The sequence below is a fragment of the Hemicordylus capensis genome, chromosome 6 (genome assembly GCF_027244095.1).
Source record: "Hemicordylus capensis ecotype Gifberg chromosome 6, rHemCap1.1.pri, whole genome shotgun sequence".
Lineage (NCBI taxonomy): Eukaryota > Metazoa > Chordata > Lepidosauria > Squamata > Cordylidae > Hemicordylus > Hemicordylus capensis.
Window position 1 is genome coordinate 101,569,972 of NC_069662.1, and position 26,645 is coordinate 101,596,616.

General features: G+C 40.9%; 1 protein-coding gene across 10 annotated transcripts in view; it reads right to left on the reverse strand.

Annotated features, from left to right (window-relative positions):
* NEK11 (NIMA related kinase 11) overlaps positions 1–26,645 on the reverse strand; it is a 159,465-nt gene that overhangs the window by 131,918 nt on the left and 902 nt on the right. For 8 of the 10 annotated variants that reach the window (XM_053258974.1, XM_053258970.1, XM_053258971.1 and 5 more), the window contains exon 2: positions 18,482–18,759. The exons of 1 other annotated variant lie outside the window; for it this stretch is intronic. In XM_053258974.1, coding sequence (XP_053114949.1) covers positions 18,482–18,654 — 173 coding nt within the window. In that variant the 5' untranslated portion in view covers positions 18,655–18,759. Of the gene's footprint in view, positions 1–18,481; positions 18,760–22,670; positions 22,738–26,645 lie in introns of those variants that run through there. One more of the 10 variants, XM_053258972.1, reaches the window with a different exon arrangement.

Below are 26,645 nucleotides of genomic sequence, written 5' to 3' on the forward strand. Positions count from 1 at the left end.
GACTACTCAGCATAAGAAATACACAGCCTGTCTTTCCCTTCTTCTCTACATCTCCTTGCTTGCTACTCAGCAACCCTAACCCTAACCTGGCTTTACAATCTGGCCACATATACAGGTTGCCATGGCTTAAGCCCTAAACACATCCAGTCTCCCCAAGCTTTTGCCCATATGAACCTACCCAGACCCTGCTCTCTGGTCCACTATTGACACAAATTTGATTGCTAAGTACCAGGGACAGGGTCTTTTCAGTGGTGCTGCAGCTATGGAACTCCTTCGCAGAGAACAATACGGTTAGGAAAACATGTGAAAAACACTCCTATTTTTCCACAAGATTTTTAAAATTTTTACTTTCATATTTATGTGCAACAAATGTCACAAAAAAGGAGAAATATACATTCTTATACTTCCATTCCTACCTGGCACCTCAGCAAACATGCACAAATCATCATATATTGTCAAAATTCTAACACCACAATTTCCATGTTTATACAAATAGTATTAAAACTCCAAACACACTCTGTTAATAATTCTGTAATCCTTACTGTATCCTATGCCTAGAGTACTTATACCTAATTTTTTGTTGACCCACCTGATTATTTCTGAGGAAAGCATCTCTAAACAAATGTAAGAGTTACTATTTATTCCAAGTCCTCAGTAAATCCTCTCCAAATTAAATGGCATTATTTCAAAGTATTGATTAACTGTGTTCTAATCAATAATTAGCCATTTTTATGTACTAGCTCAGGTCTTGTTTATATTAATGAAAAGAATCTGGTTGTGTTAATTTCAGTGTTATACTTTGTTTCCCAAAAGGTAATAAACGGCTGTTGCAAGGCAAATAAAGTCAAATATATGAAACAGCATCTCTCAGTTGAAGCTACTCTTGTCAGTTTTGCCACCTCAGAGACAGTTTTCACAATGGAGGAAAGTAAGTTGAGGGATCGCCCCGGGATCTGACTTGGGACCTGTACTCTTTAAATGGTTCATAAATGATCTAGAAGTTGGGGTAAGCAGCAAGGTGGCCAAATCTGCAGATGATGGTAAACTATTTAGCATAGTGAAATCCACAACAGATTGTGAGGAGCTCCACAAGGATCTCTCCACTGGGAGGGTGTGCGGCAAAATGGCAAATACAGTTCAGTGTAAGTAAAATGATGTATATTAGGGGGGGAACCCAACTTCACATATACACTGATGGGCTCTGAGCAGTCAGTGACTGACGAGGAGAGAGATCTTTGGGTCATCGGGGGCAGCTCCTTGAAAATGTCAACTCTGTGTGCAGCTCCTGTGAAAAAGGCAAATTCCATGCAAGGGATCAGTAGGAAGCGGATTGAAAATTTAAAATGCGAATATTATAATGTCCTTATACAAATCTATGATGTGGCCACATTTGGAGTACTACATGTAGTTCTGGTCACCATATTTTAAGAAGGACATTATAAAGCTAGAAAAGGTACAGAAGAGGGCAACCAAGATAAGGCACACCTTCCTTCTCAAGCAAAGCTACAGCATCTGGTTCTGGTAACTGGGCACCCCTGCTAACTGGGCAAAGAGGCACCTTTTACCATGGTGATTCTCTTTATTTATTTAGCAGGGGGAGAATAACTGGCCCTATCCACCCCCAGCACAGTACTTCCAGTGACTGATGCTGGTGTGTGTCCTATGTTTCTTTTTAGAATATGAGCCCTTTGAGGACAGGGAGCCATCTTATTTGCTTTATTTCTCTTTGTAAACCACCCTGAGCCATTTTTGGAAGGGCGGTATAGAAATTGAATTAATAATAATAATAATAATAATAATAATAATAATAATAATAATCTGTGGCTTTTTAGTTTGGAAAAGAAGTGAGTACAGGGAGACATGGTAAAGGTGTATAAAATTATGTATGGTGTGGAGAAAATTGACTAAAAGAAATTTCTCTCACACACACACAACACTAGAACCAGGAGTTATCCCATGAAACTGAAGGTCAGGAAATTTAGGGACAACAAAAGGAAGTACTTTTCCACATAGCACATAATGCCATACAGAACATTCCACTTATCTATGGAATTCTCTGCTACGGGATGTGGTGATTGGCTTGCCTGCGGGCTTCTAAGAGGCATAAGAACAGCCCTGCTGGATCAGGCCCAAGGCCCATCTAGTCCAGCATCCTGTTTCTCACAGTGGCCCACCAGATGCTGCTGGAAGCCACAGGCAGGAGTTGAGGGCGTGCCCTCTCTCCTGCCATTACTCCCCTGCAACTGGTTCTCAGAGCCATCCTGCTTTTTGAGACTGGAGGTGGCCCACAGCCCTCCGACTAGTAGCTATTGATGGACCTCTCCTCCATGAAGTTATCCAAACCCCTCTTAAAGCCATCCAGGTTGTTGGCTGTCACCACATTTCGTGGCAGAGAGTTCCACAAGTGGATCATGCGTTGTGTGAAAAAGTACTTCCGTTTGTTGGTCCTAGACCTCCTGGCAATCAATTTTATGGAGTGACCCCTGGTTCTAGTGTTGTGTGAGAGGGAAAAGAATTTCTCTCTCTCCAAATTCTCCAAACCATGCATGATTTTATAGACCTCTATCAGGTCTCCCCGCAGTCGTCTTTTTTCTAAGCTAAAAAGCCCCAGGTGTTGTAGTCTTGCCTCATAAGAAAGGTGCTCTAGGCCCCTGATCATCTTGGTTGCCCTCTTCTGCACCTTCTCCAGTTCAACAATGTCCTTTTTAAGATGTGGTGACGAGAATTGTACGCAGTACTCCAAGTGTGGTCGCACCATAGTTTTGTATAAGGGCATTATAATGTTCGCTGTTTTATTTTCAATCCCCTTTCTAATGATCCCTAGCATTGAATTTGCCTTTTTCACAGCTGCCGCACATTGATTCGACACTTTCAACGAGCTGTCCACCACAACCCCAAGATCCCTCTCCTGGTCTGTCACCGACAGCTCGGATCTCATCAGCATATACTTGAAGTTGGGGTTTTTCGTCCCAATGTGCATCACTTTACACTTGCAAACACTGAACCGCATTTGCCATTTTGTCGCCCACTCCCCCAGTTTGGAGAGATCCTTTTGGAGCTGCTCACAATCCATTTTGGATTTCACTAGCACCAGGCATCTGGTGGTTTACTGTGTAAAACAGGATATTGGACAAGATAGGCCTTGAGCCTGATCCAGCAGGGCTGTTCTTATGTACCTCCCAGATTAGTTTTTTTTTTTAAATGTTCTTCTACCTGATTTTACCTGTTTTAATATTAGTTTGCAGTTGGTTTTGCAGTTGTGCTGTTTCAGGGACCCCACTGATCCATATTTACCAGGGACAGTTTCTATTTTCTGAGATCTGTCCCTGGTAAATTACTATCCTTATTTTGTCCCATTTTTCCCTCTTGGGGATGCCTTGTTCAATTTTCTCTACATGAGTTGCTAGAATTGTCAGTCAAAAGAATTCTGTTGTTTCCCCAGAGTTTCTAGAAATTAGATTTTCAAGCATGTGTGCACCATGTCTCTAGTGCTCCTGCATGTAAATGGGAGTGCAACACTAAGGCACTATGCAGTGCACAGCATATAGTGGGAGGAAACCAGTTTTCAGCAATATGTAATAATGGGTGGAGGGCTTGGGAAGCAATCCTTGGTATGAGAATTAGTTGTTACAAATGTACCACTATTTTAATCTGTGAAATATTTATTTATTATTTATTCATTTATCATATTTTTATAGTGCATGATACGTACATCTCTGGGCAATGTACAAAATTTAAAATATTTAAAAATCAACACAAATTAAAACACAATTAAAACAATAGTATAAAACAGTTATTAAAACAAATTATTACAGTGCTAATTAAAAGCTTGCAAGAACAGAAGTGTCTTGAGGGTCTTCCTGAAAACAAACAGAGTAGGAGATGCTTTTATTTCAGGAAGGAGCATGGAGGATATGGGCTTGGCTCATCTGCTGTGGCAGTCTGGAAAAATGTGCCCTCCATGCATTTTATTATCTGTTTTCCATTTATGGCATGCTTGCAGTCAGAATAGCATGCCACACCTCCCAGGTTGCTCGGCCACTCTCACTAAGCATTCACAGGCATGTCCCTATTTTCATCAGTGAAATGTTGGAGGATATGCTATTTCAAATGATGAGTTTTTACATATTTAACTGGATTTTATGTTCATTAGCCACCTTGTGAAGATATTATTATTACTATTATAAATACAATTTCTATACCATCCTTCCAAAAATGGCACAGAGTGGTTTACACAGAGAAATAATAAATAAATAAGATGGATCCCTGTCCCCAAAGGGCTCACAATCTAAAAGAAACATAAGATAGACACCAGCAACAGTCACTGGAGGTACTGTGCTGGGGGTGGATAGGGCCAGTTACTCTCCCCCTGCTAAATAAAGAGAATCACCACATTAAAAGGTGCCTCTTTGCCAAGTTAGCAGGGGTCCTGATCCCACTGCTCCTCCCCTGGATGGCCTCGATCCACTACCCAGGCTTAAAGTGGACAAGCATGCACCTCCTGCCTCACTCAGTGGTTGTGTGGACCTCTGCCTGCTGGCAGCTGCTCCTGGTCTGCTGACAGCCATCTCTGTCATAGGTGGGGGGGTGAGTGACCAGGCAGCACAGAACTTTCCCAATGCACCATGCTGCTCAAGTGCTGCATTGTAGGATACCTAGCAGCACTGGCTTCCTTCCCCCTCAATCACTACTGGGCTCACCATCACACCGCTTATATGGGTGAACGGGCATCAGAGCCCTGATTGTGCAGCAGAGCTCCCACATGACCAGCAGAGCCCTGGTCATGTGGGAGTGGGAAGGTAGGTTCCTGCCTTCCCTACAGCTCTCCCCCCACCCCTGTTTGAGAATGACCTTACAGTCTTCTTCCTAGGGAGGTTTGGCTCACTCGGTTGTCTATCCAATATCTAACAAATAGATTCCAAATTATTTGGGGGTGGGGAGGAGCAGTCTTAATGTGAGCAGGAGGAGAATAGAGGAAAGAGATGGAGCTTCACTTAAAAGCATAGCATTTCTCCCAAGGTCCATTTTTTAGAGCACTCAAGTAAATAATTTAAAACTCTCATTGTAGACGCAGAAACACATTTCCCTCATGGAATTCAATTTCCCCAGAGGGCCAGGCGAGGGCAAAGGCTCACGAGTACTGATGAAATCATAAGGATAATCTTTTACATTAACTGTTTTTGGTGCAATTTGCTTTAGTAATTATTAACAACAGACTCTTATGTGATTCACTCCTTGTTAAGGAGTTGTAGTGTTAGAAAACGATTGGAATAACTCCATAGTTTTGGTTCCCTTAATTTCCTGGAGGCCTCAAACCATAGATTCTGCTCCTTAATTAATATCCATGTTACCACTTCTACCCCATTACCCAGTTTCCATCTATTTTCATTTAGCATAAAACTGATTATGCAATTCACATGTTTGTGGGGTGGTACATGGTCAGTGGACTAATACAGTTTTGATTGATGCATACCTATGAGGTGATGAGAGCTGCATATGGTGGTTTTCCACCTCACCTGGGGAGGTATTGGGGGAAAGAGCTTGCACATCTCTTCTCATAAATTAAGCCTAGCGTTCATGTGGAGATTATTTCACTCAAAATTCTTCTCCACGTAACCGTGAGCTGGCAGTTACAGTGTGTATATATTTTACCACTTCAGAAATGAAGTATGCAAATTGTGCAAGAGTCATCTTTGTCAGAATTATGCTTGGGCAGGTTCAATTAATTTTCTCTTGATGCCAGCTGTGACAATGAAGAAAAACAAACAAAAACAAAAATGAAAAGAAAAGAGAAAGTCAGACAGAAAGACGAGGACACTGTATAAAGACAGTACAGTTTAAGACCAAGAAGAAATTCTTATCAAGTGTTCTCTGCTCACCTTCTAGCAAGAACATAATTTTTGTTTAAAACACATGCACTGACCTGAATAGACCTTCTACTCTCCCTGCTCTCTCTCTTTACATTATATATATAATTTTATTTTCAGACCTCAGTAGTACTAAAGAAAAGACAGCCAGCATGATTAGATGAACAAATGCAGTACAACCAGCAGGGAGTCATTTGTTATTGTATTAATCGATTCAGTTTCAGCAGAATGTTCTCTTTGGAATACCTTCAGAGAAACAAACAGGCTGCAAATGCAGGGATTTAACTACACAGCAATCCACTGATTGTCTCTTGGATATTCATAAGTTACAGAGCGCCTTCCACCTTTAGATTTCATTTCAGTTGTAATAAGAAGGCATAAATAATTGAGAGACATGCAATAAATTATTCAGCTAAGTGCACAGTTTCCAAGGAATCCTAGCATGAGTCGGGATTAATGGTATAATGCAAGTCAGAGGCAGAAGTTGTGCTGACACCCCATGACTACCACATGCAGGAACAGTGCTGGGTGCTTGGCGCTTCTCAGCATGTGCCTTCCACCAAGGGGACATATTAACACCTCCTGAATATTTATGGAGCTGAAGTCCCTACTGCCTGCTGCGTACTTCTGTTGCTTGGTCGTGCATGCCTACAGAACAGTAAGACTTAACTCAAAGCTTCTTTTTATGAAACTGATTGGGACTTTCGTTATCCAGAGCTAGCCACCTATTCCCAACGACCATTGTTCAATAGCACACTGATACTTAAACATTATCCCTAATAAATAATACAGCTATAGTATAATTGGAGAAGTGCCCTTTAGAAAGAAGAGGAAACTCCCAAGAGTTAGATGCAATTGTGAAGAGAAATGTTTGTGTTGAAAACTCACTATATACGGGGTGGGGGGGGGCAGGGGGCTGTAGTTGAAGAGAAAATAGAGCTTCCTGTAGCTAGATACATATAATCGGATAATGAAGACAAAGGGCATTGCTACACTGCAAACTTCTATCAACTTAACTGTCATGGCTCTTCCCACACAGAACAGAGGGAACTGGAGTTCAGTGAGGGTGCTGTTAGGTATCCTTAGCCTTCTCACAGAGACACAGTTCCATGAAGAGATGGAATGAGTTTCAAACTAGCTTAAGTCTGGGTGCAGAGAGATATCCTTAGTTACTTAGCTTGATCTGACAAAGATGTGGGAAGAAGCAGTTGGCAAGAGCTCTTCCCCAAGTGTTTGCATTCAAGACTGTGTATGCTGTTGTTGGGATGCCACTTCCATAATCCCTAGTCACAATGGCCTGCAGCTGGGGATTATGGGAGTTAGAGCCCAACAGCAGCAGGGCAGCCAAGGTTGAACACTCCAGGCATATAGACATGCACACACATGCATGTTGAATATCTGTGATGGTACCATCAACCACAAAGTATTGTATCCAGCACAGAATTCAGCTTCCCGTTTCTCTGCTTTAAAACTTTTAAACAAAATGCATTATTTAGACCTTCTAACTTGAAAAGTCAGGGGCAGTGTCAGGAAGAAATGTAGAGACTAGAAGAGTGCTGAGCTGGATGTGAAGCATCATTGTTCTACCAAGAGCTCAGAGACTCTCTTGCATGGCTAACAAGAGCAAAATGAATTATGCAACAGAGCAAATAAATACAAATGTGTATAATTTATTAATGTATCTGTACTTGGTACCATTTGAACACAGCCCTAGACACCTTGTTAATTTTGTTGACTAATTTCTTTTAGCAGAATCCAAACCCAGCAACTTCACAATTCTGTCTCAGGGGGTTGTCCTATTTTTGGAGGAAGCAGGAATGTATTGGTGTTATATGACTGGGCACAGTTGTGCAAATTCAGCACAACTTATTAAAAACAGATCATTGTGTTGGTACAGGAAAAGTGCAAACATTAGCAGCGGGGGGGAAATGAAATGAGAGAAAGTATAGGCCTATATGTATGCTTAGCACATACACGTACCACATATGGTTCACTCTGCAAGACACCCAGCATCATCCCCCCCCCCAGTGGTGGTGGCACACTCCCTGACCTAGCAGCCCAAAGGAAGGTTGCCCTGACCCTGCCACTCAGCTGGCCTCTGCACATACACATTGCTGCCTCAGGGGACTGCCCATGAGAACACGGGCCACCTATGCCCTCCCTACACCACGGGCAGAAAGGAAGTGAGAAAAAGTTGCAGTAGAACAAATAAGAGCATAGACAGCACAGCCAACTAGCTAGACAACCCCTTGTCCTCTCGATATGGATTACATAGAAAGTGTGTTAAATCTGTAGAGCTCCAAGGTAGGTCTGGAGCACTGCAAATTCATGTAAACAAACCTGAAGAATGTAGGGATACTACAACATACACATTACAATTTTATTTATCACTACAGAGTGCAATGTCTGTAATCAATATGGGGAGAGATGAATAAAGCTCCGCTCAAAGGATGGACAATTTGTTCTAGGAAACACTGGTCACCAAAAACACACATACATACAGCCTATCCTATGTACACCTTTTGTACATATTCAACTCATTCGAAAGATGAAAGGCAAGTTCTCAAAAGTTTGAGAACTCTCCTTCACCTGTAATAAAATAGTAATGCAGCTAAGGCAAGGCACAACCTGCACAAGGGAACAAAATGAGTATAACAAGTTGTTCAAGAAAGAACTAATCTGCCTACTTTCTTTTCACTATACAACTGGACTAAATTTAGTCTACATTGGTTAGACAGTTCACAAGTTAGCCCACTTGCGCCTCAAACAATCACACATCCACCATCTTGAATTGCAGTGGATGACATCACAAACCACACCATTCAGGCATTCCTATGTGTTCCTACAGCTGTAGCAAATTTGGTTCAAATTGGTCCAGGCATTGCAAAGTTGATAGGAACACGAACGAACACACACACACACACACACACACAGAACGCTGCGTGATCTCATAAGCTTACTGGGAAGTAGGCAAAAAAGTCATGTAATATATAATTATTGAAATAAACGTAAATAAATGTAAATACTCTTTTCATTATGGATTCAAGTAGATGAAAAACCAGACACCAGCTTATGCTAAGGTTTAGCAAGAACCACAGGCCAGGCAGTGTGGCACCACTGCAGTTTCGTATTGACCTTGTGCCTGCATTGTTACACACTAAAGGATATTCAGTCATTACATACTGCTGCAGTTGGTGGGGAAAATACAAAATGGCAGTAGCCAGTAGATTTTTAGCACAACAGATTAGCAGGAGCAGTAATTCTATACTGAGCATTTGGAATTTCAACAACAGAATGTGTAAAGGTGCATAATTATTCTCAGTTCATCCTGGCACTGGTTTTAAACTAGTTTTGCCAGATGAGACACTCTTGTCCTGGTGCAGAAAATCATCACTGTGTACTTTCTGCCCTATTCATTGTTCAGCTCCTCTTTTTCAGAGCTTCACTTATGTCTACTGCAAATACTGATGACAGAGCGTTAAAGGATCCACTGTCAAATGTGCTGCTGAGGTTAAATGACAGTTCTGGTGAAAGTTGCTATGACATCTTAGGCCAAGGCTATTGCTTTGCTGTGGTTTGAGCTGTACACCAGCTCCCCCAAGAGGTATTTTGCTAAACTGCAAGGTTCTCTAACTGAAAAGATAAGCAAACATACAGGTGAAACTCGGAAAATTAGAATATCGTGCAAAAGTCCATTAATTTCAGTAATGCAAATTAAAAGGTGAAACTGATATATGAGACAGACACATTACATGCAAAGCGAGATAAGTCAAGCCTTAATTTGTTATAATTGTGATGATCATGGTGTACAGCTCATGAAAACCCCAAATCCACAATCCCAGAAAATTAGAATATTACATGGAACCAATAAGACAAGGATTGAAGAATAGAACAATATCGGACCTCTGAAAAGTATACAGTGTACTGTGCTTGATTGGCCAGCAAACTCGCCTGACCTGACCCCATAGAGAATCTATGGGGCATTGCCAAAAGAAGGATGAGAGACATGAGACCAAACAATGCAGAATTGCTGAAGGCCGCTAATGAAGCATCCTGGTCTTCCATAATACCTCATCAGTGCCACAGGCTGATAGCATCCATGCCACGCCGCATTGAGGCAGTAATTGCTGCAAAAGGGGCCCAAACCAAGTACTGAATACATATGCATGCTTATAGTTTTCAGAGGTCCGATATTGTTCTATTCTTCAATCCTTGTCTTCTTGGTTCCATGTAATATTCTAATTTTCTGAGATTGTGGATTTGGGGTTTTCATGAGCTGTACGCCATGATCATCACAATTATAACAAATTAAGGCTTGACTTATCTCGCTTTGCATGTAATGCGTCTGTCTCATATATCAGTTTCACCTTTTAATTTGCATTACTGAAATTAATGGACTTTTGCACGATATTCTAATTTTCCGAGTTTCACCTGTACTTTAAGAATGTGTAGACCTCCTGCAACATATTAAAGGATTTAAATCTACAACAAAAGAGAGGTTCAGAGGCATACTCAAATTTGCCTTTTTTGAAGAATATAATGTATTTAAAATTATTGATTCAACTGACTCTGTAATTCTGCACACGAGGAAGCCCTTGCAGTGTACAGCTGCTATTGCTTGAAGCACTTTAGTAAAGTGCCGTTGAGTCAGTGTCAGCTCCTGGAGCCCACAGAACACTGTGGTTTTCTTTGGTAGAATACAGGAGGGGTTTACCATTGCCTCCTACCAAGCAGTATGAGATGATGCTTTTCAGCATCTTCCTATTTTGCTGCTGCCCGAAATAGTACCAGCGGGGATTCAAACCGGCAACCTCCTGCTTGTTAGTCAAGCATTTCCCCACTACACCATTACGTGGCTTTTGCAACTCTTTAGACCAGCTAAAATGTTTAATAAGGGAATTTTTTCCCCTTGCCTTTACAGGCTCCAATCACGCTTGCTTGTCAATTATAGCATTGCTTCACAACAGCTGCTAGGAGTGGGCTAGCACAGAGTTTCTCAACCTGTGCTACATGTACCCTTGGGAGTACATTGGACACAGGCAAACGGAACAATTGAGGGGGAGAAAAGAGAGAAGCCCAACAAGAAGAGTGGAGAGAAGAGAGCCTGCTTGCTTTTGTTGCTCATTCCTTATTCCTGGGTACTGCCTAGATGCAAGGAATAGGAGCTTGGGGAGGGAGGATGCTCCAACCTATTCCACCACCACCGATCTCCAAGATCAAGTCAGGATTTAGAAACTAGAAACTGTTTGAGCAAGAGGCTGCATGGCAATTAGAGGTTTCAGTCTTTAATGTTAATTAAAATGTCTTGCACCTCCCAAATGCAGGAGTTCAAAGGTGAATAATCTTTCACGAGCCAGGAAGAAAGAGCTCCTGTGCCAACAGCCTGATCACAAATCCTAAAAAACTAGCCAAGGCATTGCTAGGTACTTAAAAGACCCGGGCCCTGGCCCCACAGCTCCAATTTTGATCATTAAACTCAGTCAGGAAACCCTAAGAATAATTACATCCAACTCCTCCCCAAAGGGAAATTGAGGAGACAGGTGGTGTGCTGGGGGATGGATGAAGAATATGTTTTGTCTCCAACAGCACCTTTTAGGGAGGAGACAGAGACAAGGAGTGATAGTTGCTGCTGGAACACGCAACCTTACATGCTCACGCACTGTCTCCGTTGAGCAGGGACAATCCCAGTTTTCTGCCTCTGGTATTTCACTGTCCTGATTTTGTCACCATTGTTGTATTTTGGGGAGATGTTGGGGGAAATATTTAAACTGCTTTAACTCAGCTACTTCATATCAAATGATCTTGAAATTTGGCCAGTCGATAGCAAGGGTGATTGTGTGTGCAAAATATCAGATGATGGGGACAAATGGTCTAAATTTTAGCCTAAATGGGACAAATGGTCTAAAAAAAATTTTAAATGGCCAGGACATTGTCTGATCCCCTTTGTAGAACACTGTCTGACCCATCTGCCTGAACTCTCCACATGTTTTCACATTGACTAGTTTAATAATAATTGTTTCTTCTTGAATACAATCAATATAAACACAGAGAGAGAGAGTCTCCCTGCACCTCATAATCCAGTCCAGGCTTATGTCCACATATACATCCCAAAGTCCACATATACATCCCAAAAATATGCATATCCAAATTTGGCCCACCTGTTTCGTCTGTCATGCTGACAGCAAGCATAGCCCTGCCTCCATTTCTGCCCCCATCACAAGGCTTTGTGTCCTCTCGGATCTAATAAAAGCAGCCCACCTTTGCCAAGTCTAGCTCAGTTTCCCTCTGCGCATACAGAGGAAATCTCCCAGGTAAGTATGAATGGTGTTGCAGCAGAACTCCTGAACTTGGCTGCAAACTTGATCCCTGTATGAGAACAAAACATCTGGAAGAGGCTGCAGAGCTGCACCCATGCACAAGAGAAGATGCCAGCTGGAGAGCACTGATTGATGAGTTAGACTTCTCCCCATTCTTTCCGCTGTCAGATTTTTGGACCCACAACCTCTCTTGCCTACTCATTTGACACAGGAGATCTCTATTCATTTCAGGCCCATGTACAACATCCAAAGGGGAGATCTCTATTCATTTCCTACCCTCAGTCACAATATCCAAAAGGAAAGTCTGTATGAGTAGGAAGAGAAAAGGGTCCTGGCTTTGGATGAGAGGAAGGAGGAGCAAACCATTTGCATGGTGAGTAGCACTTGACAAGGTAGACTTTTCCCAATTGTTCCTTTGTGTCAGTCCCTTGACAAAGGCATTGTCAGCTGAAATGACATACACCCTCCTTTGCTATTGCCTACCCACTCAATTTAGGAGGTCTTAGATCTTCTTGGACCGATGCTCCTTGTCAAGATAAGGCATGCAGAAAACCCTGTGCCCACAACAGAACCACATGGAAAGGACCTACACAGCCAAGCGGAAGAGAACTTGGTGAGCTGCACTTAATGAGGGAGGCCTCTTCTCTCAAGTTGAATCAGGAAGGCCCCATTCTGAATGCAGGTGTGCACACAATGGCTTGATACTGCTACCCAGAACAAAACTCATTCCTCACCGAGATGTAAAAAATTAGGGACCACTGCTGGAAACAGTTACTCTAATACCACCTATTAGAGCTGAGAAGGAATGTTTCTCTATTACTTGAGCTCAGACCCACTGGGTCTGGGTAAAACAGGTTTTTGTCTTCTCTGTACTGCCTTCCTCTTGAGCGGCAGCACCTTGGCTTGCAGCTCAAGATGAGTTAGTGTGGGTCTCTGATAAAACAAATTTTAAAAAGGGGAAGCCCTTCAGAAGACTGAAGGTTTTAAACAAAGTTTTAATAGTTTGAACATATGTTGCCTTGTCTTTCTTCCTGGTTTCCCCACGGTAATCATTTATTACGGTCAATGACCAGTCAACATACACACCAAAATATAAATCAGCATAAAACAAAACAAAATCAAAACAGTAAAACTAGATAGCAACACATCAGTTGTTTTACCACAATTCTTCCTGGATCCATGATTAGGATTCTTAATTTCTAACCTGAGTTAAGATTAAGATTTATTAAGACTAGATCTTGTTTTTCTGAGGGGATCTGGTCTGCATTTTTGGAACTATTTGCATTTTAAGTGTAATGTATGTAATTTAATAAGTTAAAATAAAATAAAAATGTCAGTGGCTGACCTAATGATGAAATTATAGTAATAGAATAGGGTAGCACCTTTTAGATTAATTGATGCTTTAATACATGGACTTTTCCTTCAGATGTAGGGTGAAAGCAAGGTGGCAAAGAGTAGAAGGTGCCAAACATACCATCTAATTTAAAGATATATTTACAATGGTTTTATACTAGGTAGCAAAGGAAATAAAGTATTGGCCTATGTCTCTATAATGTGCATAAAACCAATTATCTCTCTATTCACAGGAACACTGACAGCACCAGATTTTATTATATATTATTGTTCTGCTATTTCACATTCCAAATGTCCCTTTGATATTAAGTATAGCCATCCTGAGGAATGCGAGTTTATGCCTAACTTGTCATTTTAATTTCAATGGGACTACTTTGAGTAATTGTCCTTATGTTAGCTAGTGAAATAAATGCAATTTAAGCTGCCATCCCAGCATACTGATTGGGAAGCCAGCTATACTTAGAAGTCCCACAATCGAAGGAAATAATAGAATTTAGTAGCAGCTGATGCCTGAGAGCAATGGCTTGTGATAATCTGAGTAAACACACATAGGATTGGGCTGCTAGTCACAACTAAGAATTACTTACTAGCTTGACAATGAGAAGGCTGAGTTTCAAAGCAATGAAGGGGAATCAGTCAGTAGAGGGACAGTGGCAATTGAGTCAATCATCTTGACTACACAATAAGCCCATTGAAAAGTAGGACCTAATTCAGCCTCTGTTGGGGCTGTACCACTTCCCAAATGTACATAAGAACAGCCTTGCTGGATCAGGTCCAAGGCCTATCTAGTCCAGCAAGCCTTCACAACAGTACCCCCAAGATGCCTCTGAGAAGCCCACAGCAAGAGTTGAGGGCATGCCCTCTGTCTTGTTGTTTTTCCCCTGCAAATGGTGTTTAGAGGTATTTTGCCTCTGTGGCTGGAAGTGGCCTATAGCAACCAAACAAGTAGATCCGTCTACTACACTGATAGATCTGCCTCCATGAGTTTGTCTAAGCCTCTCTTAAAGCCATCCAAGCTAGTGGCCATCACAACATCCCGTGGCAGAAAATTCCATTGATTAATTGTGCACTGTGTGAAAAAGTACTTCCTTTCGTTGGTCCTAAATTTCATGGCCTCATGGGATGACCCCCAGTTCTAGTGTTACGAGAGAGGAAGAAAAATTTCTCTCTGTCTACTCTCTCTATTCTGTGTATAATTTTATACACCTCGATCATGTCTCCCTGTAGGTGCCTCTTTTCAAAACTAAAAAGCCCCAGATGCTGTAGGCTAGCCTCCTAAGGAAGCTGCTCCAGGCCCTTGATCATCTTGGTTGCCCTCTTCTGTACCTTTTCCAGTTCTACAATGTTCTTCTTAAGATACAGTGACCAGAGAACTCCAAATGTGGCCATACCAAAGATATGTATAAGGGCATTATAATATTAGCATTTTAATTTCCGATCCTCTTCCTAATGATCCCTAGCATGGAATTTGCCTTTATCACAGCTGCCGTGCACATAGTCAACACTTTCAATGAGCTGTCCACCATGACTCCAAGATCTCTCTCCTGGTCTGTCACTGACAGCTCAGACCCCATCAGCATATATGTGAAGTTGGGTTTTTGCCCCACTATGCATCACTTTATACTTGCTTATATTGAACTGCATTTGCCATTTTGTCGCCCACTTACCCAGAGTTTGGAGAGATCCTTTTGGAGCTCCTCACCATCTGTTGAGGATTTCACTACCCTAAATAGTTTCGTGTCATCTGCAAATTTGACTACTTCACTGGTTACCCCAACTTCTAGATCACTTATGAACAGGTTAAAGAGCAATGATCCCAATACAGATCCCCGGGGGACCCAACTTCTTACTTACTTCCATTGTGAAAATTGTCCATTTATTCTTACCCTCCTGTCCTTCAACCAGTTACCAATCCACACATGAACCTGTCACCTTATCCTATGACTTATTTACTCAAAAGCCTTTGGCGGGGAACCAGGAGAGCCAGTGTAGTGGTTAGAGTGCTGGACCAGGACCGGGGAGACCCAAGTTCAAATCCCCATTCAGCCATGAAACTAGCTGGGTGACTCTGGGCCAGTCACGTCTCTCTCAGCCTAACTTACTTCACAGGGTTGTTGTGAAAGAGAAACTTAAGTATGTAGTACACTGTTCTGGGCTCCTTGGAGGAAGAGTGGGATATAAATGTAAAAATAATAATAATAAAATAACTTTGTCAAAAGCTTTTTGGAAGTCCAAGTATACTATGTCAACCAGATCACCTTTATCCACATGCCTGTTAACACTCTTAAAGAACTCCAAAAGGTTAGTGAGGCAAAACTTACCCTTGCAGAAGCTACACTGGTTCTCCTCCAACAAGACCTGTTCTTCTATAGGTTTAACAACTTTGTCCTTAAGTATGCTTTCCATCAATTTACCCACCATAGAAGTTATGTTAACTGGCCTGCAGTTTCATGGATTTCCCCTGGATCCCTTTTTCAAAAATCAGAGTTAGATTAGCTCCTTTCCTGTCCTCTGGTAGAGAGCCTGATTGTAGGGATAAGTTACATATTTTGCTAGATCAGCAATTTCACATTTAAGTTCCTTCAGAGCTCTTGGGTGGATGCTATCTGGCCCTGGCAAATTGTTGATTTTTAGTTTTTCAAGAGTTTAGAATATCCTCTCTCATCACCTCACCTCTCATCCCCAGTTCTTCAGCCTCCAAGCCTGAGAAACTCAGTTCCAGAGAGAGTACATGGTCAGTATCCTCCGCCATGAAGACAGATTATTATTATTTTACATTTATATCCTGCTCTTCCTCCAAGGAACCCAGAGCGGTGAACTACATACTTGAGTTTCTCTTTCACAACAACCCTGTGAAGTAGGTTAGGCTGAGAGAGAAGTGACTGGCCCAGAGTCAACCAGCTAGTTTCATGGCTGAATGGGGATTTGAACTCGCGTCTCCCCGGTTCTAGTCCAGCACTCTAACCACTACACCGCTGTCATCTTCCATTGTGAAGACAGCTTCTCTGCAATTTCCTTATCCTCCTTAATAATCCCTTTCACACCCTCATCAACTAAGGGTTCAACCACCTCCCTGACAGGTTTGCTGCTTCTGATATATTTAAAGAAGTTTTTGTTATTCTGCTTGACTCTTCTAGCTATATGCTCCTCAAATTCTCTTTTTTCAGCCCTTTTTGTCTCCTTGCATTTCTTTTGCCAAAGTTTATGTTCCTTTCAGTTCTCTTCATTTGGACAGGACTTCCATTTCCTCAAGGAAGTCTTCCATTTTATAGCTTCCCTGATTCTACTTTTTAGCCATGCTGACATCTTCCTAAACTTGGTGGTACCATTCCTCCTTCTTGGGATATATGCCAACTGAGCTTCTAATATTATTGTTTTAAATACGTTCCATGCTTTGTGGAGTGATTTGACCCTCTTGACTTTTGCTTTCAGCTTCATTTTTACCAGTCCCCCCATTTTTGAGAAGTTTCCTCTTCTGAAATCCAATGCATCTGTGTTGGACTTCCTTGGCAATGCTCCACTTGCATATAAGCTGAAGTGGATCATACGATGGTCACTGTTCCACAACAGTTCTACAATTCTGACATTTCACAGAATTGTATTATTTGTGTATATATATTGTTATTGTCATGAATTAACAGATTCAACAAGGAGAGATCCTCACATTTGATGAAAAGAACTGAGGACATGTCATGAAAGGAGTCAATGACAGTGAACCATATGACCCAATTATACATCTACTCAGTTCAAATCAACCTGAGTTTGGGTTGTATCACTACCAAAATATATTATACAATTAAATTAATTATAACTAGCTGGGCCAGAAGCAGAGCATCTGTGCCCCCGCCACTCTCGCTTCTCCTCCCTGCCACTCTCGCTTCTCCCCCTCCTGCTTCTTCTCCCCACCCTGCCACCCCTTCCCAGTGGCCGGGCAGGCCTGCCACCTGCTCCCGGGCCAGGCCGCTGGCGGGAGCAGCCCGCTTCTCCCCCCCCCCCACACGGAAAGCCAGCCCACCACCTCCGCTCACCCACCAATTCCTGGTGGCTGGGCCAGCCTGCCACTGCCGCCTCCTGCTCCAGGAGGCAGGGCTGGCCCGCCACTGCCGCCTCATCCCTATTTTCATCCCCATTGCTAGTCCAGCAGCTGCTCACGAACTCTCGCGAGATCTGCCACACATGGGATTAGCGGTGGGTATGCCTAGGAGAAATAAATATATAGCTAATATAATTTATTATTTAATTATATTCTATTTACACAATACAATTCTATTTAAATAATAAATTATTTATCAGGTATATTGATTATTTCAATTATTATTATTATTATTATTATTAATATGTTATTTCATAATATGAAAAGGGACTTACTGTTGAAAAGCTGGTAAAGGAAACATCCTTCTGAATCAATACAAGTCATTATAATTTAATTTTTCTATATCTGATTAATCTGAAGTGGATGGTGGAAATAAGCCTATTATGTTTTGACTTCCATATTGGTTTCCACCATTCATTTCAGATCAACCATATTGATCAAATATAAAAGTCATTGAAAATTGGGGTATTTATTAATTTTTCAGAAGTTAGGGGGTACTTCTGCTGAAAAGGTTGAGAAACAATGGGCTACCTGACACACAAAACTGAATTTTTAAAATGCATTCAAACTAGGCTGGGAGTGCTTAGCTATTCAGGTTGAAAAATAACTATAAAGAGAAAGAAGAACATGTTTGAGTAAGTGTATAAGAAACAGTGGGGGAGAAATTGAGGTCCCATGCCTTAAAATCAATTTTAGGTCTACATCTACTGAGCATCTGTTAAAGCAAGCTAAACAGGTGTGTAGACAAATATTACTCTATTGTTCCATCATTTTCCTATTAAGACAACAAAACATAAACAAATCAGATATATAAGCTATAGTCAGTCAGTTCATCCTATATAAACACTTACAATTGCTCTTCTTCTTTCTTTGCTTTTTTATCGGACACCAAGTAGACAGTACCAAAGCTCCCACGGCCAAGTTTCTCCTGAACAGCGTATCTTCCAGCAATCAATGTCTTTGAGGAGGTAGAAATAGGTGTAAGAGAAGTACCATGTTTAACAACTTCTTGGAACCTCAACATTGCTCCATTCAATAGAGTTGCCTGTTGTGGTTATTATACCAAATCTACAGAATTAAAAGCTCCTTTGTTAACTTCCAGTCATGAAGCAATATTCACAAATGTCACCTGCAAGGGGGAAAAACCTTAAGATGAAAATCATAATTAAAGTAATTGTAGGTCTACTTAACAGGTAGAAGTAACAGCTACTTAATTAATGTATAGTATAAATGGTATAGTATAAATGGTAGATACAACTGACAGCTAATAAACTCGTACTTTATGTATAAGCTAGATTCCGACTCCTGCTGAAAGTACAAAACTGAGCATGTTGGTTTTCTCAATATCTTTTGCCATTGCCTGGAAACAGCAAAATTTTGGAAGCCAGTCTTACAAGGTATACTAGATAAATGATTACCTCTAACCTGAATTTAGATTATGTACCATTAGTAATTAAACAATGTGATGCTGGGTTAATAACAAATATTTTGACAACAGCAAATATGGCAAATGCAAAAGGTTTGAAAAACACAACATTCAGCATTGAAAAACATTTATAACGGCAAAATTAGACAATTATTTTTGTATGTGAGAGGGCCAACAACAAAACAAAACTTTTTTTGGAGGGAAGAAATTCTTCTTTATTTTAACTCCAACTAGGACAAGAGGCACCATTTACAGTGGTGGTTCTCTTATATGTAGCAAGGGGAGAACAACTGACTCTATTCAACCCAGCATAGCATCCCTCAACTGTTGCTAGTACTTCTCTTTTCATTTGTTTAAGATTAGGAACTCCATAATACTCTACTGGGTCCAGAAAACAATTTTCTTATTCCCCACCCCCCACCTGCCCTCAATCCTCTTGCTAAACATTTTGTGATATTTTTTAAAATTGAAAAACAGCTAATAATAATAATAATAATAATAATATCATCAAGAACCTGGAAGAGAAAGAACATTACAAATACTTGGGCATTCTCCAGGCTGATAACATCGCACACACTGAAGTTAAAAGAAAAATTGGAAGTGAACATCAGGAGAGTTAGAAAAATCTTCAAGTCCAAACTCAATGGCAGGAACACCATACAAGCCATAAACACCTGGGCTATACCTATTATCAGATACACTGCAGGAATAACAGACTGCACCCAGGCAGAGCTAGGGACACTAGATCGTAAGACCAGGAAAATCATGACCATCAATCATGCTCTGCACTCCCGCAGTGATGTCGATAGGCAATACCTCCCTCGCAGCTCAGGTGGAAGAGAAATGCTGCAAGTCCATCAAACAGTAGAGGAGGAGAAAAGAGGCCTTGAAGAATATATCAAGGACAGTGAAGAAGATGCACTTCAAAAGGTCAATCATGTGAAACTATTCAACACCAATGAAAGAAAGCAGGCCTACAAGAAAGAACAAGTCAAGAACCGAGCAGAAAAATGGAGAAATAAGCCCCTGCATGGTCAATATTTGCACAATATAAGTGGAAAATCAGACATCACCAAGACCTGGCAATGGCTTAAGAATGGCAACCTTAAGAAAGAAACAGAGAGTTTAATACTGGCTGCGCAAGAACAGGCACTAAGAACAAATGCAATAAGAGCAAAAGTCGAAAAATCCACCACAAACAGCAAGTGCCGCCTTTGTAAAGAAGCAGATGAAACCGTGGACCACCTAATCAGCTGTTGTAAGAAGATCGCACAGACTGACTACAAACAAAGGCATGACAAGGTAGCAGGGATGATACACTGGAACATCTGCAAAAAATACAAGCTACCTGTAGCCAAAAATTGGTGGGACCATAAAATTGAAGAAGTTGAAGAAAATGAAGATCTAAAAATATTATGGGACTTCTGACTACAAACAGACAAACATCTGCCACACAATACACCAGATATAACTGTAGTCGAGAAGAAAGAAAAACAAGTCAAAATAATCGACATAGCAATACCAGGGGATAGCAGAATAGAAGAAAAAGAAATAGAAAAAAACCACCAAATACAAAGATCTACAAATTGAAATTGAAAGGCTGTGGCAGAAAAAGACCAAAATAATCCCAGTAGTAATTGGTGCCCTGGGTGCAGTTCCAAAAGACTTTGAAGCGCACCTCAACACCATAGGGGCCACAGAAATCACCATCAGCCAATTACAAAAAACAACTTTACTGGGAACAGCCTATATTCTGTGACGATATCTATAACAATTGACAATAAAATTCAGCCATCCCAGGTCCTTGGGAAGGACTCGATATCTGGATAAAACAAACCAGTCAATAACACCTGTCTGACTGTGTAAACAAGAATAATAATTTGTTATACCCTGGAATATTAAACTTTAAAGTAATATGCACCCATATGTGTTTCTTACAATGCTGTAAAAAAAATTATACAGTAAACAATACTGTCATGATTTTTTTCCTAGTCTGTACATATATTAAAAACAGTTTTAAGGTGCATATTGAATTGTACAGACAACAGCTGAACTATTTGCAAGTGGAATTTGCATCTTATTTTAGGACTGCATCTTTAATATTTATTCTACTATATTAAACTCTCCGGCTATTCATTATATCTGCAGCTGTTGTCTCATGCATTTTTCTTATCACATAATAAATACAAATAGAATTATTAATATTTATTTTTGTACAGTGACATTAATATGCATAACATTTTATAGAGTTGCATAAGAACATGAACACATCTCTGTGCCCCAAAGATGCTTACAATCTAAATAGCGACAGTTAGGGGAGGCAACAAAGGGAAGGGGAGAATGAAAGAGGCAAGATTATTTAAACATTCATCCTAATATTCTCTCTGATCCAGCTGCTTCCTGTCTCCTTTCCTTAGCTTTCTCCTTCAGTCTCCTGTTATGGATTGACTACCCCATGGATTACCTTGAATACTCTCTTTGGCATGTCTGCTCTGTCTCTGATCTTTCTGCTGTGGAATTTCTGTCTGATCATCACCTTTCCTCCTTCAGCATTACTCCCAGGCCCCGTTCCCCATGTTCTGCCTCCTGCTCCTTCCATGACCTCCAGTTCATGGGTCCAGTGGCTTTCTCTGCAGCCAGCACTGTCCTATCCTTTCTCTTCTGTTATTCCTCCATCCTCTTTAGAAAGGAATAGCAGACATGGTTGCCCCACATGGTCTTGACATGGTTGCCCCACTTTTCCAATACACAATTTGCCCTGCTAATCCTCAGACCACTCACATAGCTGAATGGCTCTGAAGGAGAAACAAAAGATTAGCTGATTTCATCTACTATGCATCCTTCTCTTTGTCTGTCATTCACCCGACCATACTATACCTCTCTAATCCACACCAGCTCTAAGAATCCCCAGCAAATACATCTGCCTTTGATGCTATCCTAAGACTTGCCCTATCACCTTCCCCTCTGCTCAAGATTTTGCCTCCTTCTTCAGTGCTAAAACTGAAACCATCCACTTTGATCTCTCTCTCTCTCTCCCACCCACCCTTTCTCCCTCTTTTCCAACTTTCTCTACTCACATACCTCCCTCAATGCTAATCTTTCCTATCTCACTTAATGAATTGATTACTCTATTGTCCTCATCTAAACTTTCCATGTACCCCCTTTATTCTATCTTCTGACTTCTGGTTGCCATCTCCCCTGCTATTATCCTAGCTCTTCACCACCACACAACCAGTTTGTCCTCTGGCTCCTTTTCTACTGCAAACATGCCAGTGTTTCCCTATTCTAAAAAAAAAACCCAAAAACCCACCCCTTGACTCATCTTCTCTCTCTGACTGGCTTTTTTTCTCAGAACTCCATTGAAACAGCCCTCAGCAAAATTACTGTTGACTCACTGCCTCATCCAAATCTCCTCACTACCAAACTAAAAGGTCTCTACTTAGTTCACAACCTCCTCAATCTCTCTGCCATATTTGATACAGTAGAGCATTTTCTCTTCCTTTTTGCTCCAGCTGTTGGATATGGAGTTCCAGTGCATCAACCTTTTTGCACCAACTATCCTAATGACCACTAGGAGCATTAGGAGTAGAAGTAGTAAGTAAGGGTCTCCTTACCTCTGTCTACTCTATGACCCCAGGACTGACTCTTCAGCACTTCCTGTGCTGAGTCACAATCCTTCCCTTCTTCCTACAGAGCAGATGGAAACATCTCTCTCTCTTTTACCTGTTCATTATGTAATCATTTAGATTAGTTTCAGGTCTTTCCTATCCAATTTGTGTACTTAACCAATAAATACTTAGTATTTAGTTCTAAAAGGATCTCTATGCGTATTTTCTCTAAATAGCTGCAACAACGAAACCATCCTCTGCTACCCACTCTGTAACTGGAGTGTGTGCTCATTCCTCAATGCTCTGCTGTTTTACCCACTGGGCTAAAAATTAATAACCTCTAACACCAGTTTCCCATGATTCTATCCTCAGCTGATTCCATTCCTACCTGTTTCGTCATTCTTTGCATGTTTGAATATGGGGAGCTCTTATGTATTCCCTGCCTCTGTTAGGGGCTCTCAGGGATCTGTTCTTGGCCCTCTTCTATTATTGCTTTATATACTGCCCTGGGTGACTTCATCACAACCCGTAACTTTCAAAAGAGTACCACCTATACACTGATGATATCCAACTAAAAACATATCTGTTTAGTCAGGCTTTTAGTTCATAGTTTTATAGCTTCAGTTTTAGAGTTTTTATTGTATTTTAAATTATTTTAATTATGTTAATATTTTAATGGTTTTATATTGTGAACCGGCCAGGGACTTTTTTTGTATGGGGAGGTATATAAATGTACTAAACAAACAAACAAACAAACGTTACCTATCTCACTACATCGAACCCCACATTTCCAAGTGCCTCTCTGATATTTCCATTTGGACGGTTCATCATCTCACGCTCAGTATGTCCAGGACAAGCCGTCTGACAAGCCCTCCTCTCATTTTACAGTCCTTATCCACTGATAACATCATCATTACCCACATAAGGAAACCTTGGCTTTATCTTCAACTCCTCTTTCCAAAACATGTTGCTTCTCCCTAACATTATATATATATCATCCTTCCTCTCTGTCCCCTCAGCAAAACCTATGTTTACCTATGCTAACTAAAATAATCATATACTAGCCTCCCCCGCACAGAGCATCTGTGCAGCACTTTGGGGCCGACTATTTCCCCCTCCCTCTTCCTCCTGCCCCGGTCTCTCCTCTCTTCCCTTCGGCCCCACGCTCTCCAGCCCTCCTCCCCTCCCGTTCCTCCCCACACACAGAGCTGTGGCGGGCAGCAAAGAAGGGCCCCGCCGCCGCCGCTTTTTCTCTCCCTCCTGCCACCGCCGTGGCTTTTCTCTCCCCGCCACCTTTCTCTCCCCCCTCCTCCATCCGCCGGCCGGCCACCACCGGTACTTTCTTCTCCCTCTCCTCCTCAGTCCTCACTTTGGAACTCTCGCAGCGTGTTGTGAGAGTTCCACTGCCAAATCCTGGGCACACATGTCCCAAGAGAATTAAATATATAGATTATTCTCCTTTCAAAACTAGAATCAATTTCCTTCTCCCATTCCTCTGTTATTCCCTAACTTAGATTGTAAACTACTTGGGGCAGGAAGTGGTCTTCTCATTCTTTGCAAAGCACCATGTACACAGGTAGCACAGTAGTATTAGTTCTTGTTCATCAAAGCTGCTTTGAGTTCTTTATATATTATCCTTCACTATGGCCCAACTTCCTCCTACTCACCAATATGCCATGTTCTTCCTTTAAAACAATGCATTATTTCCTTATATAGAGGCACAAATCTGAGGGCGAGTTGAGATGCCCATTTATTACACAAATGAAAAACCCCAAAGATGATATTTATATATATATGATCATAAATATAGTTATTTACTATTACGTTTTCATGATCTCTGTATAAGTTCATGTGACTTACAGCTATCTGAGATGGACTGTGTTTTCTCTTGGTTTGCAATCCTATGTTCAGTTAAGCCTGTGTAAATCCTACCGAGTTCACTGATTAACTTTGAATGTTTTTTAATCTGGGTGCTGGATTGTACATTGCATTTGGCAAATACAAATTCTTCTTAGTAAAGCTCATCAACATTATCCATTCAAAATTTTATTAGCACTTTGCCTGCCATCATCGTGTCAGTTGACAACTATACTTGAGTGTCCTCGTCATTTCCGTGATAGCATTTCGGTTTTTTTAATAATTTAACAGAAGATTTTTGCTGCGATTGCGTTTGCTAAACAAACCATTTCCATTTTAAATTTGTGAAATGCTTAAACAGTAGGTTTATTCAGCAAAGTATTCACAAGTTTCAAGGAGGCCTATGAAATTGCAATATGTAACAATAACACCATGTGTGTGAAAGTGTTTTGACACCCAGCTGCTGAGATATTGTCACATCCTGTGCCAACGATTTGTACTTGGCAGTGTGATTTCTTAATGAAGAACAGCCAAACTTCTAATTACTGAAAGTGATGTTCACAATAGAACAAATCAACTGTAATCTTGGCTCAGACAAGAAAGTGCTTAAAATGAGGCAGCATATGAGCATCTTTCTGACTCTAAGCCTCCTCCTAGAAAAGAGAGGATAACAAAAATAATTGTAAAATAGAAGCATTATGCCGGGTCTGCCAGCTAGGAAAACTCCTGCTTCTGTAATTCTCAGTTTGTCTGACAAAGCAAAAGGCCATAATAAAATCTGCAAAACAAAAATATCTGCTAATATTTTTGTCTCCTCTTGTGAAAAGTCTGTGTGTAATACATTTTCCCATATTGACAGTAGTTTTATGTATTCTACCCCTCCAGCTAAAACATGGCAGTAATAACACTGACTTAACCTGAATTCACCTGTTTGGTTGCTTTGTAATTGATTTAATTGTTTTTAAATTATTTTGTATTATATTTAATACCATATTTACCTGAATAGAAAACTCTGAATTTAAGGTTGGTTGTGCCATCGAGTCGGTGTCGACTCCTGGCAACCACAGGGCCATGTGGTTTTCTTGGTAGAATACAAGAGTGGTTTACCATTGCCTTCTTCCGTGCAGTATGATGCCTTTCAGCACTTTCCTATAGCACTGCTGCTCGATATAGGAGTTTCCCATATTCTGGGAAACACACCAGCAGGGATTTGAACCAACAGCCTCCTGCTCTCTAGGCAGTTTCTTCCCCACTGTGCCATTAGGAATTTAAGATGATCCCCTTAAAAACAGAGGTTAAATATAGAATATACCTATCTACCCAAATGGAACAGGACTCTGAATTTAAGTCAATCCCCCAATATCTAGCATCAAAGAATTTGAGAATAAACCTCATCTTGGATTCAGGTAAATACAGTATGCCCCCCCCTTTTTTTTGGCTGTACACTGCTTTGTGGCCACCTGTTGAAAAGCAGTTTATAAATACATACATAAATGGATTGGATAAGGATTGCACAGCATTCTGAATATTCTGTACAAATACCAATTGAAATAAATGTCTCACTGAAACTCTTACATGGTTATTTAAGCTACTCGCGACTAACTTATTTAACTAATTTCAATGGTGCTTAGTTGCAATTAACTAGTCTGAATGCTACCCTTGGTCTTCAGACTCACTTCAGACCCAGACACCATTAGTCACATCTATTTCATGAGAGTTTACCTCAAAACCTATCCTGCCCACTAACTCTCAGCTTGTTCATGTAACTGGCATGCATCAAATCATTCTAAAACCACAGTGATACAGATAAATAAAACACAGCAATAACCAATAACAAAGGAAATATCTGTTATTAATAACAATATAAATGATATATAAATAACAGGTAATGTGCTATATAAAAAGGTAAGACAGCAATTTGAATTTTGTTGTTTTGCAGGGGTCGATCTATTGGGCTGATGTAATGAGGGCATTCCATATCAATAACAGGAGAACAGCTGTCCACAATTCAATTCAAGTGGTCAGAATTAGCAGCAACATCCTAAGGACATTGCTAGTTGGTGGCTTAGCTGGGAACTGAACAGAGGTAAAGTTCCTTGGAGCGCAACAAAACTTATCTGGAAC